A 15852-nucleotide genomic window follows, 5' to 3' on the forward strand; every position below is an offset into this window, starting at 1 on the left:
ATCGATTCACTTTCCTGCACAAATAGGCTAACTGTTTGTCAACATGTCTTTGTTCGTTAGTTATATTTGCCTTAGATGTTTAAGGAGATGCAGCACACCTAAATGTGAATAAATGTGAACACACAGCATCTCACAATTAGAATTTTAATGTAGGGTCCTTTCAAATTTGTAGTGAAGAACTGTAGCCTGTTGATCATATGTCTTATGTGAGATGGAATGACTTAACCACCTGATGCTGTTGAGAATAGGTTTGGAGATTTTTATTCCTCCCATTCCTTCGTGTCATCCGTAGTGGTAGAAATATTCACCTCATGTAGACATAGTCTCTCTGTGAATGTGTGTGGCATGAAAATCCCTGCCTGAGCATGGCCGATTTGATAGAATCCACATCCCTGCCAATCAGAAGACTAATTTGTGTGATGCTGTTTGAAAATCCTCCAATCAGAGCACTAACCTGTGCGGTAGTGTCTTGAATGCTCCAATCAGAGAACTTTTATCGGTGTGGTGCACCCACTGCACTGGCAGAGCTTCTGATTGGCCCCGCCTTCCTGTCAGAAGTCACCATGAAGTGGCGTGATTGGTGCGTATTGTAGTGCATGCTGTGGTACATGTCATGGCTGTGGTACAGTGGTGCAGTGGTGTAGGCTCGTCCCTACATACGCTCGCCCTCTTTCTCCCATGTCAGTTTAAAGGGGGAAAAAGCCCGCTCAAAGCCTTAACAGTTAGCTTCACATATCCTCAAACTAGCTTCACATGCTCATGCTAGCTTCACAGATCCTCAAACTAGCTTCATATATGCTCAAACTAGCTTCACATATCCTCAAACTAACTTCACATATGCTCAGACTAGCTTCACATATCCTCTAACTAGCTTCACATATCCTCAAACTTGCTTCACACATCCTCAAGCTAGCTCCGGATGTCCTCAAGCTAGCTTCATGTATTTCTGATTTTTAGTTACTGGCGCTCTGCTTTACTCACTTCCCCTGCATTCCTGGGCTAACTGTACCATACCTATGCTATGCGCTTGTGTGTCTTTAATCAGGCTCTGATGTAAAATGCACAAACGTCAGCGCCAGTTATGTGTTTCAGAGGTGAAGCTAAGCTAATGTTTGTTAGCATTTAGCTACACTGAGCTACACTAACACTGGATGGATGGAAGTCAGGGTTTCTTCTGTCCTCCTGAAGGTGTTCAGGACATGAATGGTCACTCTAGCCGGATTTGGCATGATGACAGTGGAAGCATTAACAGGCCTGGGTCCCAAGGCTTATTTGTTGGCTCTTAGACTTGGACTTGCTGCCCAAGCACATTTCATGTCACCTTGTGTTTAAGAGCTCTTAATATACATCACAGTAGAGGACATGGGCATACCATTGGTGCTGCTGCTGCAGCCGGTTATTTCCAGATTTGTGCGCCTAAAATAATTGGTTGGAGGGACTCACAAGTTTACAGACAATTTTTAGTGATTTGTTACGTCTTGAATGTCTTACCAGTATGGTAACTTTGATTGTGGCCTTCATTTTCAGTGCTTGATAGCTGCTATGTTATGTTCAAAGTGGCTATAGTGACCATGCTTGACTTGAGCTGCATATAATGTATGCTGAAATGCAGCCAAAGAGATGAATATAGGCCTCAAGAAGTATCATGTAAGGATCATAGGATATTAATTGAGTATTGCACATGACACTGTTGCATGTGATTCTGTGAACGGAAACTTGCCTTTTACTCACCTCTCAACACTAATTTTCAGTCTCACGAGATGACAAATGTAAGATCATGCCTAATCCTAATCCAAACATCAACTTTACCATCCGCATAATCTCTCTTTTCCTTCATAAACATCCCCCCTACTCCTCTCCTTCCTGCTTTTTGTCTCCCTTTCTCTCCCACTTCCAAACTTACATCCTCTTGCCTTTTCACTCCTGCTCTTGGATTCTTTCCATTTTTTTCCTCTTCTGTCATTTTTCATGAAAACTTTCACTTCATTCCACTCTGCTACACTCGTCTTTTCCATCTCTTTTCTTTCTTTCTCTCCTCTCCCTCTTTTTCTCTCTCTCTATCGCCCTCTTTTTGTGTCTCCCCCCCTTTCCAATTTCTCTCAGCAGCTGCCACCGTGCCGGAGCAGAAGACGGTCACCTTGGACGTCGATGTGAACAATCGCAGCGATCGCACCGAGTGGTGCAGCTGCTATTACCATGGCAACTTCTCCCTGAACGCTGCCTTCGAGATCAAACTGCACTGGATGGCTGTCACAGCGGCAGTCCTCTTCGAGATGGTGAGTGAGAGAGCCACCGTTACCCTAGTGATGAATGATGATGACCCTGGTCTCCTATTCATCACATTCCATGGTCCAAATTCAAGTGCTCTCTGGGAGAATGATTGAAAGAAGTGTATGAGAGTGGGTTCCAACTAGTTCCATTGATGATATGAGCCACTATCTTACTACAGTTTATACATTTTAGTATATTCTACCTTAGTTCCATTGATGCATATAAGCTCCTATTACCTTAGTACAATTTATGGACCTGTATTTACCTTTATTTAACCAGGATATAGAACTTATTGAGATTGTTTATTCATTTAGCAGATGCTTTTATCCAAAGCGACTTACATACAAAAATAAACTGAAACAATATTTGTATACTACCTTAGTTCCATTGATGGATATAAACACCTACTTCCTTAGTCCCATTCAATAGATATGCGTGATTACTATGTTAGTCCCATTGATGGATATGCATGCTTACTACCTTAGTACCACTGAGGGATATCAGTACCTGTTACCTTAGTTCCACAGATGGAGTGTCTACTATGCTAGTGACATTGATAGACTACTACCATGGTGCCTGCCATTTAAGGACATTGGTGCTCACTATGCTGGTACTATTGTGTAGTATTCTTTAATCTGTTACCACGGGAACCCCCAGTATTCCTTTGTTCTTCCCTCCCCCCATCAAATCTATTGAAATTCTGCTGATGATTGTAATTATACCCCTTGTTAGATAATTGATGTAGATAATTCGAGGTAATTGAGAGCAATCTTGAGGGTCTCTATTGATGCTGTGTGTGATAGAGCAGACTCTCTGCTCTGCTGTGTGTGTTAGTATTACCTTTGCCAAGGAGGGTATGTTGTTGGCGTGGTTTGTTTGTCTGTCTGAGAGCAAGATTGCACAAAAACTACCATCCCGATTTAATTAATTAAAAAAAATTGGTGGAAAGGTATAGCATGCGCTACAGAAAAAAAACTGTTCAATTTTGGAGACTCAGACTCAAAGGGTGGCTTGACAAATTGAGTTTCACTATTCTGTGTGTAATCGCAACACACTGTAGTAACATGTAGTATATGTGTGGTTAAGTGCGTCTTGTGTTTGACATCAACTTTGTAGAAGATAGAGAGGAGCCTGCACACCTTGATAAGATTATATTGCAGGTGCAGCTACTTTGCAAGAACAACTTAAGAGTGAGAGAAAAGAAAACCACCAACCAATTTCCATCAGTCAGACCATCATCAGAGTAGATATCAAGTTTGTTGTTAACATCATAGTTGTTAACACCACCATGGTGCCCTCAGGTGTGTGGTTTGCACGGGAAGGCTGTGGTGACATAGCCTGGCTCCGCCCTCCTACGTACTTCCGCTCAATTTTCATTTCCCTTCAGTACGTCATCTGGGACTGCGGTATATTCACGGGTTTTCTCCTGCAAAAATCTGCAGGTCCAATCAGCAAACAGAGGGAGTGGCTGAGAACGATGACGTTGAGGTTGTGCGCTAGTTTGAGCTTGACAAACGTTACGACCAAACGTTAGCGATTGGTTATGGCAGATCCAGAGTGGCTCTGGGTAGATCCAATAGTTTTAAACTTCCACAGAGTACTCGCCTTCAAGGAAGTTAACCCTTGGCAAGTGGCCAGACTTTCTGTACATTATGAAATGTACGAGAGTCTGGTAGGACCAGGCTAGTGGTGACATGTACTACAAGTTATATGTGTTGTAGTGTGTGCTGTGACGGGTGATGATGATGTGTATCTCTGTGTGGCCTGACCGTGCTGCCCACAGGTGCAGGGTTGGCACAGGAAGGCAGCGTCGTGTGGGTTCCTGTTGGTGCCCGTGCTGGAGGTGCCCTTCGCTCTGCCCTCCTACCTATACGGAGACCCGCTCCGTGCCCAGCTCTTTATCCCCCTCAACATCCAGTGCCTGCTCAGAGAGGGATCCGACAACCTGTTTGAAGGTGTGTGTGCGTACGTGCGTATGTATACATCTGTGTGTGAGATGGATTTAGCAAGTTGTGTGTGTGTGTGTGTTTCCGTTTGTGTTTCCTTGCGCAACTGTATGTGCTAAAGAGATTGCTCTGACAACTTGTTTTAGGGTCTGCCTTTCTGTGTGTGTGTGTGTGTGTGTGTGTGTGCGTGTGTGCGCGTGCTTGCGTGTGTGTGTCGCGAGAGGCTGTCTGAGACTTCACCGACTTCTGTGCAAACAAGGACAACCGGCTGGTGGCCTTCTGGGAGAGTTGCCTGAGAAGATGAACTCTAGTGCTCCATAATGGATGAGACAGGCGGAAGGGATGGATGGATGGATGGATGGATGGATGGATGGATGGATGGATGGATGGATGGATGGATGGATGGATGGATGGATGGATGGATGGATGGATGGATGGATGGATGGATGGATGGATGGATGGATGGATGGATGGATGGATGGATGGATGGATGGATGGATGGATGGATGGATGGATGGATGGATGGATGGATGGATGGATGGATGGATGGATGGATGGATGGATGGATGGATGGATGGATGGATGGATGGATGGATGGATGGATGGATGGATGGATGGATGGATGGATGGATGGATGGATGGATGGATGGATGGATGGATGGATGGATGGATGGATGGATGGATGGATGGATGGATGGATGGATGGATGGATGGATTGATTATAGTGGCAGCGTATTGTTGTAGCAGACGCTCTGAGAGCGGGACGCTTCAGTTACGTGTCCAGTGTAGCCTCTCTGTTAGTCTTAACATTGTGAGGGCCTCTTTGTAGGTTGTAGGGCCTCTTTGCAGGTTGGTGCCTTGTACAACCCCAACACAGAAAAAGTTGGGACATTGTGTAAAATGCAAATAAAAACAGAATGCGGTAATCTACAAATCCCATAAACCCCATCTTTAATTCTAAGAGACTGCCTCTCTTTATTAGTCCCAATCATGGTGCCATATTCCTCCTATTGTTGTCCTTATCATTACCCAACTTTTCCAGCGTTTGCTGGTATCAAATCCAAAATGAGCATAATGTTTTCCATGAAATAGTCAAATTTCAACTTTTCATATGTTGTCTGTGTGGTTTTAGCAGCTATATATCGGTTTACGAGATTTGTAGATTGTCACAGATTGTCACATCCCAACTTTTTCTGTGTATGAGTTGCATGTCAACTTCCTCTTCCTTTGTGTGGGAGTGTGTGTGTGTGTGTGTGTGTGTGTGTGTTTAAAAGGACTAACGTAAGGCATGAATTTCAGTGGTCTGACAAGTAGAAAAAGCATTAAATGTCGTCCATTTTACCATTTTATTTTCATACTGTATGCTCTGAAGGAAAACTCTTTTTCTCCCTCTCTCTCTGTTCCCTGTAGGTACAGTGTTCCTCCAGTTGCCCTACTCTAAGCGCAAGTATCCCAGCGGGCAGCAGCGACGCCGACGCAACTCCACCACCTCGGCCACCCAGAGCCTGTTTGGGGCCGAGGAGCACGTGGGCTACTACTGGGCCTACAACACCATGCTGACCAAAGCCTGGCGCACGGGCCTGCTCGGGGACGAGAGGCTGGGCGAGAGGCTGCTCCGAGACTTCACCGACTTCTGTGCAAACAAGGACAACCGGCTGGTGGCCTTCTGGGAGAGTTGCCTGGAGAAGATGAACTCTAGTGCTCCATAATGGATGAGACAGACGGAAGGGATGGATGGATGGATGGATAGATGGATGTGAAAGTCATGGAACTGCTCTCCTGTGTCATTTATGAACGGAGGACTTCAGTGGATAGACAGCTGCCAAATACTGAAAAGTGTGTGTGTGTGTGTGTGTGTGTGTGTGTGTGTGTGTGTGTGTGTGTGTGTGTGTGTGTGTGTGTGTGTGTGTGTCTGTGTCTGTGTCTGTGTCTGTGTCTGTGTGTGTCCTGTCTACACTATATCAGTATTACTGTGAGAAAGACACAGAAAGACTATATATGTGTGTGTTTGTATGCGTGTGTTGTGCCTAAGACTGAAGACTGCCTGCTGATGACGTTGGGATGTAACTGGCTTCAGGTTCTGCTGCTAATTTCCCTTTATGGTGTGACAAATTAATGGAAGCCTTTAACAAATAACAGTAAAGATCAATTAATTTACCTTCAGGCATGTTGACTATGTTTACAATTACACACTGTGGATTTTATTCCATCACTTTTCACAGTTCTGCAGGTTTATATCTCTGAAAATCCTACAAGACTCTGTTTGGTCTTCACCATGAACTAATGTAATATATTAAATTAACAGCGAAGCTGGCCATCTAGTTAGGTTATGTAACAGACGTTTCATGTCAAACCCAAGTTAATTTCAGAGCTACATCTATTTATTTGTTTACTTGTTTGTTTATTTGTTTGTTTATTTGTAGCAGTGCCTTTAGAGAAGTGCCAGAGGCCATGCAGTAGTAGCCTCGGCATGACATGATATACACCAGCTACTGTATTGATGTTACCCGTCATGTTGGAAGAGGCCTTAACAAGTATTGTTCAAACAAATCTACTCCAAATTAGTCAGTTTAAATGCTCAAATTAAACATCTGTATATAATTGGCCTAGTGTATATTGGAAAGACAGGAAATAGCCATTGTTTTATTTATTTATTTTATTTTCTATAAAAAATGCATTTATTACCTTTTATGTGTAATTTGTGAAACTGGAAATATATCTTAGGCTGATAATTATGCCATATAGCCTTACCAATGAAAATATATTTGCATGTGGCCTACACCGAATCAGTGGTAAGGTCATTTACCCATTTCTGTGTGTGGTCAGCGGCCATTGTTGGACAAGCAGCAGCATCCTTTTGGTCGCGGATGCAACACAACCGTTGGGGGTGGTGTGTCAGTGAGAGTGCGCTTACAAGCGGTACCCTCCACGCATGCGCTATCAGCTGCTGCAACAAGGGAGAATGCAGCAAGCCGCACTGCGCAGGTGCGTGCCTGCAGCGCATGCAGCTATTTTTAGCAAGTGACGTCATCATGAAATATCAGCCAGCGCTTCAGCGCCCCCCAACCCCCCTCTTTTCAGTCGGAGATTGACAGTCAGGACGTTTGCAGCAAGAACAGCAGCACCCGACGGTCGACAGCGGAGGCGAGCCTCAGCAGCCAGCCATCGGGCAGAGAGTGTGTGTGTGTGAGAGAGAGTGAGTCGGGCGAGGCTTGGAGGAGTGGGTTGGACTCGTTGGACTCGGGAGGGTTGAGTGTGTCACTGCACTTTCTGTACGCCAAGGCTTGGAGCTGTCCTCTGGATACACTGGCTTGCTGGTTAACCCACACGTGAGTGTCGGGAACAGGGGGAAAACTCGTTCTCCAGCTGCCTGCATATTGTCCAGCACAACGTAGCCTTTGGTCAGCGCACAAACGATTTCAGACCAAATCAGTGGTCAGTCGTGAAGGAAACGTGAAAAGAACGTTCTAGTAAAGTGTTGAGCATCCTCGCGCTTGTGCACATCTCACAGAATGGCTGACCGGGAGCAGCTGATTCAGAGAGCCCGCTTGGCTGAGCAGGCAGAGCGCTACGATGACATGGCCTCCGCCATGAAACTGGTGAGTGCCATCTCCCTGCTTTCAAACTGAATACTCAGATGCGGATACAGTATTGTTACAGTGTTTCAATAAGGCAGTGTGTTGCACCAGCGGTATGAACTTGCGCGTAGCCTCGATGCAGACGTCCGGCAAGCCTCTGCCTTTTCTTCATAGAGAATAATTCAGTGAATACAACATTTGGACCCCTCATCATGCCTCTCTATTAAAATTGCATGCATTAGGTAACTGACCAAGGCGTTCAATATAATGGACCATTGAGGAGAGGATAGAGGATTGGGAGAAAGATTGCCTAACCGAAGGAGGGCGCTGCGCAAAGTCTTTTCTGCAGACCTAAAGCGATTGCTGCCATCGTTCATTATTTTTTATCGAAATTGCAAGGTTTGAATGCGCCAATGATATCCGTTATCTTAGAGACGGTCACCTTTGCCCTCACGGCCATATGATTAAATTACCAGTGCCCTGAAACAAGTCTGCAGCCCTAGGGCCACCCGTCTCGTTTGACCTGCCCTGTCCGGTTTCATCCCTTTGTGTGCGGGTGGCAATCGAAACGCTCTATTGGAGGTGAGGGGAGGGGAAAGGGCGACCCGTTCGTTTGCATTTCACTCGACAAAATCAAGGAAGCAAATGCTAGGAAACTTGCCAAGATATAAGCCATGTAGAATTTCTCCATTACAAGAACATATCACATGGTGCATAAGTCCTACTAAGGCTGTTATTGCCTTCTCTACTCTTAGACCAGCAGCTCCGTTTCTATTGATTTATTCCATACAATTGATTTATTCTGTATGCACCAAAGCCTAGAAGTTGACTCACACTTATTGGCTAAGCAGAATGTCAGTCTACATCATGACCTCACCTCTCCCCTCCCCATACTGTGTGTCCATCTTGCAGGTGACTGAACTGAGCGAGCCACTCTCCAACGAGGACCGCAACCTGCTGTCGGTGGCCTACAAGAACGTGGTAGGCGCGAGGCGCTCGTCCTGGCGTGTCACCTCCAGCATCGAGCAGAAGACGGCCACCGACGGCAACGAAAAGAAGCTGGAGCTGGTGCGCGCCTACCGTGAGACCATCGAGAAGGAGCTGGAGGCCGTGTGTCAGGATGTCCTCAACCTGCTCGACCAGTTCCTCATCAAGAGCTGCGACGAGACCCAGATGGAGAGCAAGGTGTTCTACCTGAAGATGAAGGGCGACTACTACCGCTACCTGGCCGAGGTGGCCACGGGCGAGAAGCGCTCCGGTGCCGTGGAGTCCTCCGAGGGCGCCTACAAGGAGGCGTTCGAGATCAGCAAGAGCATGGCCGCCACGCACCCCATCCGCCTGGGCCTGGCGCTCAACTTCTCCGTCTTCTACTACGAGATCCAGAACGCGCCCGAGCAGGCGTGCCAGCTGGCCAAGGAGGCGTTCGACGAGGCCATCGGCCACCTGGACAATCTGAACGAGGACTCCTACAAGGACTCCACGCTCATCATGCAGCTGCTGCGAGACAACCTGACGCTCTGGACCAGCGACCAGCAGGACAGCGAGACCGGAGACGCCAATCCCTGAAGGCCAGAGAGAGAGGGAAAGAAAGAAAGGAAGGAAGGGAGGGAGGAAGCGAGAGAGTGAGAAAGAAAGATGGAAAGAACGAGAGCGAGAACAAGCGTGTTTTTCCTTCCCTTCTTCCCCATACATTCATCATCCTACCCCACCTGAGAGTGTCCCTCATCTTGTCCCTCAGTGTCCCTGTCCTTTCTCAATGCAGTAAGCTGCATTAGCCAACCTCCTCTTCCTCACCCCCCCCCCCTCCTTGTCATGCTCTCTTACTCCTCCCCCCCACTCCTGTTACACTTCCTCCTCTGCTCCTCCTCCTGCTCTGTTCTCTTTGTGTGATGCTCCCCAAAACTCGATCTCAGTGTTATTTATTTACGTTCTCTGCTCCTCTCTCCTTCTTCTTCTACTCCTCTTCCTCCTCCTTCTCCTCCTCCTCTTTCTGCGCTGCTTGGTTTGTCTCTGATTTTTTTTTTAATGCTGTCCCCCTCTGTCTCTCTCACCCTGATATACCCCTCTCCAAATCTGTGCTCTTGTTCATTTTTCATGGCTTTCTAGTCTGTGGTCTTTTTTCCCCAAATCTCTGTGCTGTGTAGCCTTATCCTGCCACCCATCCTTTCCTCTTCCTTTCCAAGTGAGCAAGGCGCTCTCTTAACCTAGTGTTCCTGTGAAGACCTTCTCATGTGTTGGAGCCCTTTCCTAAAAAATGGGTCCCTCGTAACACATAATACAGGCCAAGGTGTTTCCGTAGACCTAAGATGGCCACGTGCCAAACAAGAAAAATGAATTAAAATCAAGACAACCATCACACAAGTGTGTTAATGTACACCCTTCCCCCCCAAACCCAAAATTCCATACCCTCTAATCCAATACCCCATGATCTTTCTAATGTGCTGTCTGCTGTCCATCTCTTTGACCTCTGACCTTTACACTTTGACCCCATGTGTATACACTGCTGTCCCTTGTGAATTGTGTAAGGCACCTGTGCTTAGAGCAGCTGATCCCCTGAGTCTGATGTTGTTATGGGGGAGCCCTCTCATGCAACACAGTGGTGTAAGAGCATTTTTGCTTTTGGTTGTATGGATTTGGATGTTTTTGTTTGTTTGTTTCTCTCTTTTTTGGCATTTGTTTGTTTCTTTTTATTAATTTATTTGTTATGATTATAATTATGATACTGCGAGGTCATGAAAGAATGCCATTAAAGACATTGCCTACCATGGGAAGCCCTTTTCTTTTTTGTAGACTTTATGCCAAGTCTCTTGTATTGCATTCAATTATATGGTTCTTCTCTTCTTTTCTCTTCTCTTTGCTGCTCTTCTCTTATCTTCTCTTTTCCTCTCTTCTCTTCATCCTCTTCTCTTCACTCTTCTCTCCTCTCTTCTCCTCGTCTAGTTTTCTTGCTAAGTAAGTCTCTGTCGCTCCTTGCTCACCCTATCACATAATGTGTTTCAAAGCAGCCATAAGCACAGTGAGTATTTCTGCATCAGTGCACCCCCACCTCACCCCCCTCTGATTAGACCTCCTGTGCATCTTCTGTGCATCGCACCACATACGTACACATCAGCGAGCCGTGTTCCCATTGGCTGCGGAGTTCTCTATCTGGGCCACGGGACCACGACACGACACCGACCGAGCATGCGAGCGCACACACATCCGCACGCAGCCGAGGTCCCTGAGCTGGAAGAGACCCAGCGATGCCTCTGTGTGAACAGCCCCAGGCAGCTCTTTCTGCCTGGCCAGGCTTTCTGTGGCCCTGCTCATCGCCAGCACATAATGGCGCAAGACACAGATTCACTGAAGGGGGTTGAATGTAAGTCATTATTAGCTTACAAAGCACTGTGGTGTGCATTTACATGCAATGGCATACAAGACTGCTCCTTACAAAAGGAATTGAATTTACAGTGTGTCATTACAAAATAGTTACATGGAATGGCATGCAAGACTGCTCCGTACAAATGGAAGTGAATTTACAGTGTGTCGTTATTAGCTCACAAAGCTCCATGTGTAGGTAAGAATTGCCATGTACCCTATGGGATTTTCAACATACCTTTAGCGTCATCATTTGGAAAATTATGTTTAATTGGTACCCAAGTGTCTCAAAAAGTTGCAAAAAAGGCTCATGGTTCTGCATAGTACATCATAGTTACATATGATGGAAACACCATTGTCCTTATTATAAGTCAATGTACCATCAAAATAAGTTTGAAGTGGTTATTTTCAAATAAAACTATACCATTTATTTAAACATAATTTTCAGTGTCCCACCAGCAGTGTCTCCCCCACCTCCCCCCAACATTCTAAATCAATTGTATGCACCATATTGCTATGTAGCATAGTAATGTTATACACCATTTCAAAGCTTTGACTCTTGGGAATTCAAAAATGATTTTTTCATGTACAATCTGTATAGTGCTTTACATTCTCAGATTAATTATGTCTCAATTAAACTTGATCCAAAATGCCCCCCCCCTTTTGGTGCTACCCTGACTTCTGGCTGCAGTGTAGCTGCAGCACAATAAGTAGATGCAACATATTGGGTACTGAAATATTCACAAGAATCCATAGAAATTGAATCTTCATGTTGTGTTATCCAATATTAGTTGTACAGATGTATAGTCTATCTTATACACACTCATTGAACCAACAAAGTAAATGCAAAAATAGAGACATTTTTGTAAGCATTCCATATTTAGTGTAGTCATTCCATATCAGAACCCCTGAAGTATAATCCAAATACAAGCATGAAACCTCAAAGTGTTACCTTTCATTTGAGACCAGGATTATGCTTCTACACAAAGGGGTTCATGTGCAGTAAGCATTTGATTGTCAGTATGCATTTTGGATAACAAAAAGTCCTATGGGGAGTATCCATAGGCATTTTACAAAACGCATTGGCATACCTTGGCAAATAATAGTCTACAGTAAAGCACTCATATTTTCATTCTATATTGATCTACTTTTGCACACAACTTCACAAGACCTGGTGCTAGGGATCAGTTGTGTTTCTAAGGGATATCAAGAGACCTAGAGGGCTGAAATGTGGTCAGTTCAAAGATGCTTGTAATCCGGCAGAAAGAAAAAACTATATTCTAGCCTCTGTAACTCTTTGTGAGTACATCACACATTTATTTTGACTGTTTCCTATGAGAACTACAGGTGCTCAGCTTTCTATAGAGGTCCAACATTTGATGGTAGGCCCCAGAAGAGGTGGGAACAATGCCCTTGTAAATAGACACAGTGCAATTTCAGGCAAAAACTTGAAATTCTTTTTGAGAGTTAAGCTTAAGTTGATATTTTGGGGTCAGCCTACACGTGTGTCCATTGCTTCACTTTATATGTCTTTTCCTGTATCCTTATAGAAAGGCTGCAATCCACAGCAAAATATTCCATTCACCCCAGACCACAAATCACGTAACCAGTTCTATCCCCAGATGAGATAAGCACCAACGGTATGATTTGTAGGGACTCCCACTCCATGCAAAACTGGCAGGATCACAGTGTGCCGTAAGTTGACAATTTAGCTGCTGAGTCATTTTGTATTTATAAGCCAGGATTAAATGCGTCACCTTGGATGGGCACCTGTCCATACTGATAATCTCTCAAAAGTGAATGAAAGGTGACTACTGGTTTGGACAAAGGAACTGTCTGGCAACGATATTGGTTTAAGTTGAGCAAGAGTTTGTGATCATACAACCCCAGGAGGTAACCCTGCCCTTGATGGACCTGGTTCATATGTGGGTCCTTATCGAGCTCCGAAAGCTATCTGCAATGATACTTGTATCATGACGTGTAAGAATTTTTATTATTAGACTGAAAAGGAGGAGGTCAAAGGAAGCAGATGGGAGGATGCTGACTAGACAAGGAGATGATTAAACAAAGAAACTTCTAGTTAAGTTTAACAAACTAATGCATTTTAATACATCTTTTTTTTTCTAATACATACAATTAACTTCCTGAACTGTTGCCACATGCAATCTAGTGTTCACAGTGTTGTTACAGTCTATGTCCAGATTATTGGACATGACAATCCTGTATGACTGTATTTATGGGTACATGACTGTACCCATAAATACCCAAAGTGCACAAAAAAACATTAACAGATGTCTTGTGCCAGGTTGTAGCAAATTGCTAGATTCCGCCCATAGTCCCTGGGCAGGTAGATGGCACAATAAAATAGAGACAAAGTAACTTATTATATAAGATATTCACGGCTCGATACGGTATCGTCGGCATGTGTGTCCCATCACACAAATGGCTGCAACAGTGTCCTTATAGGCCAGGGGTTCTCAAAGTTTTGATTGGTGAGGGCCAATTCAGGAACCCAACATTGAACTGAGGGCCGCCAAAGAGAAAAAGAAAAAAAAAACCTGGAAAAAAAATCCCATTTGTAATCATTTTAATGACGAGGTTGCATCTCTACAGTTTATATATATATTGCATTAAACACATTTTAATTCATAACCGAGGCTAAACCTGGCAAAACCTGGAAAATCTTAAGAAAAATTGCAATGCACACACAATCCCTGGGGTCCTTTACCCTTAACATACAAATTTGGGATATAACAGTTCTGGTTGCAGTCCATTTCAAGTACAAACTTATTTAGAACAAACAGTCTCAGTGTGCCTTGCTTCTTATCAGCATAGGCCTTATTCAGGGCCAATTCCAGCTACCAAAGCACCACAGGAAAACCTGACGGCCACGAAACACCACTAAACGGAGATTCATTCTTTTCAAAGCACACAGTACAGTTGTATAGTTTTAACAGTTTTACAGATGTTATCAGATGTTATTGCGAGCCACCAGAAATGTTTCCGCGGGCCGCCATTGGCCCCCGGGGCGCACTTTGAGAACGTGGGTTATAGGCTGTAGGTCGTCCCATAGACTCTGGCTACATGCTATCTGCTGGCTACCTGGGCAGTGGTAGTGTAGTGGTTAAGGAGCTGGATTAGCATGTAATAGCCTGAAAAGTTGTGGGTTCGATTCTAGGCTTTCACCATTGTGCCCTTGAGCAAGGTACTTAACCCCTAAGTTGCTTCAGGGACAATGGCCTTTGTAATATAAATGACATACGTAAGTCGCCTTAGATAGAAGAGTCTGCTAAATGAATACATGTAAATGTACATGCTATGCCCACTGCAAACTCTTTGGAGCAGCTGACTCGGGTCTGGTCCAGATCAGACTACAGAGTCAACTGAGAGAGTGGAATTTTACAGCTTGTTGTTGCCGAGGCTAATCTGTCTGTCTTTTTCTCCCACTTGCTCTGTTCCACTGCCATTATATTTACATTTACATTTAAATTAATTTATTTAGCAGACGCTTTTATCCAAAGTGACTTCCATGTGTCAGTCATATTACAAGGGCCATTAGTATACTATTGTCAATTCGTAAAACAATACAAAATATTATAGAAGTCTAGCCTGATGAGCCAGACCCACATTAAAATGTAGGGTCTGGGCACTCACCGTTCGCAGTGTTCAGATAATCGGTTGTCTTTCAAATTCCTTCTGCACGCAATAGGACAGCGCTATGAGTCCCATGCGTTTCCCACCAGCGGAGCTAGTTGGCTAGTTCAAACTTTTGCCAACTTAATAAAAGCTTAACTCGTGTCGCACTGTTCGCCAACAGCAACATTATCTTATTTTCAAGTAGCAGGGAATTCAAGCCAAACTGTTGCAACTCTGCCATCAATCATTATGTTAAGCCTGCCTAACGACTATACACGATTTGATTGGCCTGATAGAAGTTTAATTTTTCGAGCTCACAAGCCAACGGAGAGTTGCTAGACTAGCCCCGCTAGGGTGCATCTAGATTTCTAGGCTAATAGAAGTCAGTTTTGTTTATTTCATTATTTTGTGTGTTGCTGAAGATGATGTTATGTGTATAGATCTAGACCCAGTGGAGTTTCCTTAAAGTTATCAAACCAGAGGAAAGGTTATGGATGTTTCTCAGAGGTAAATTCTGTTGGCCCCAATGAAAGGATTTGACCCCTATTCAGAACAAGAGGAACTTTGTACCATTTCTAATGTCTGATTGATAAATGCTTGTATTCTATCAAATCAGCTGATCAGCCAGGGGCTCCCCCACACTAAGATATGCTCTGTTTAGACCAACTGGATCACTGAGTTACTGTAACATACACATTAACACGCTCGGGAGAAACCTAAAGGCTGTGTAGTGTGGGATTGTAGAAAGGGTCTTTCTAGTGTTCCCTCTATGGGTCACTATTTGAATGGCACCAAATGGCACGTCTTCTTTTCACCACCAGGGGTCCTCGAATGTCCCTGTTTCTCATTACACCACCACCTATCAAGGTGGAAGCACTTTTGACTGAGTGATTATAATATCAGCATAGCTTAAAAATACATAGTTTTTTAAACCACAGGAACTTGAAAGGCAAAATACAGAATCTTTAAGTGGAACGTGCTTGTGTGAGGCCATGTTTAGGGTCTGTGTCATTTCTGGGAATCTGCGTGCATTTACTTCAAGGGCTTCCGTCATGGTTGATCAT

General features: G+C 44.5%; 2 protein-coding genes across 2 annotated transcripts in view; both read left to right on the forward strand.

The window, feature by feature from the left end:
* LOC125305148 (GATOR complex protein DEPDC5-like) overlaps window positions 1–4364 on the forward strand; it is a 6058-nt gene extending 1694 nt beyond the window's left edge. The window contains exons 3-4 of the mRNA XM_048259768.1: window positions 2104–2276; window positions 4055–4364. Of these exons, the coding sequence (XP_048115725.1) occupies window positions 2104–2276; window positions 4055–4336 (455 nt within the window). The 3' untranslated portion in view covers window positions 4337–4364. The remainder of the gene's footprint in view (window positions 1–2103; window positions 2277–4054) is intronic.
* Window positions 4365–5624: 1260 nt separating this feature from the next.
* ywhah (tyrosine 3-monooxygenase/tryptophan 5-monooxygenase activation protein, eta polypeptide) lies at window positions 5625–10560 on the forward strand. Its single transcript, XM_048259769.1, has 2 exons — window positions 5625–7816; window positions 8708–10560. The coding sequence occupies exons 1-2, from the start codon at window positions 7730–7732 to the stop codon at window positions 9359–9361; spliced, it is 741 nt and encodes a 246-aa protein (XP_048115726.1). The 5' UTR covers window positions 5625–7729; the 3' UTR covers window positions 9362–10560.
* The last annotated feature ends 5292 nt before the right edge of the window (window positions 10561–15852 follow it).

This window comes from Alosa alosa, chromosome 12 (assembly GCF_017589495.1).
Source record: "Alosa alosa isolate M-15738 ecotype Scorff River chromosome 12, AALO_Geno_1.1, whole genome shotgun sequence".
Taxonomy (NCBI): Eukaryota; Metazoa; Chordata; class Actinopteri; order Clupeiformes; family Clupeidae; genus Alosa; species Alosa alosa.

Bases quoted from the DNA above. Each gene is read 5' to 3' on its own strand.
- ywhah (XM_048259769.1), top strand. From the start codon at position 7,730: ATGGCTGACCGGGAGCAGCTGATTCAGAGAGCCCGCTTGGCTGAGCAG. The intron at 7,817-8,707 runs GTGAGTGCCATC...TCCATCTTGCAG, and splicing joins TGGCCTCCGCCATGAAACTG to GTGACTGAACTGAGCGAGCC.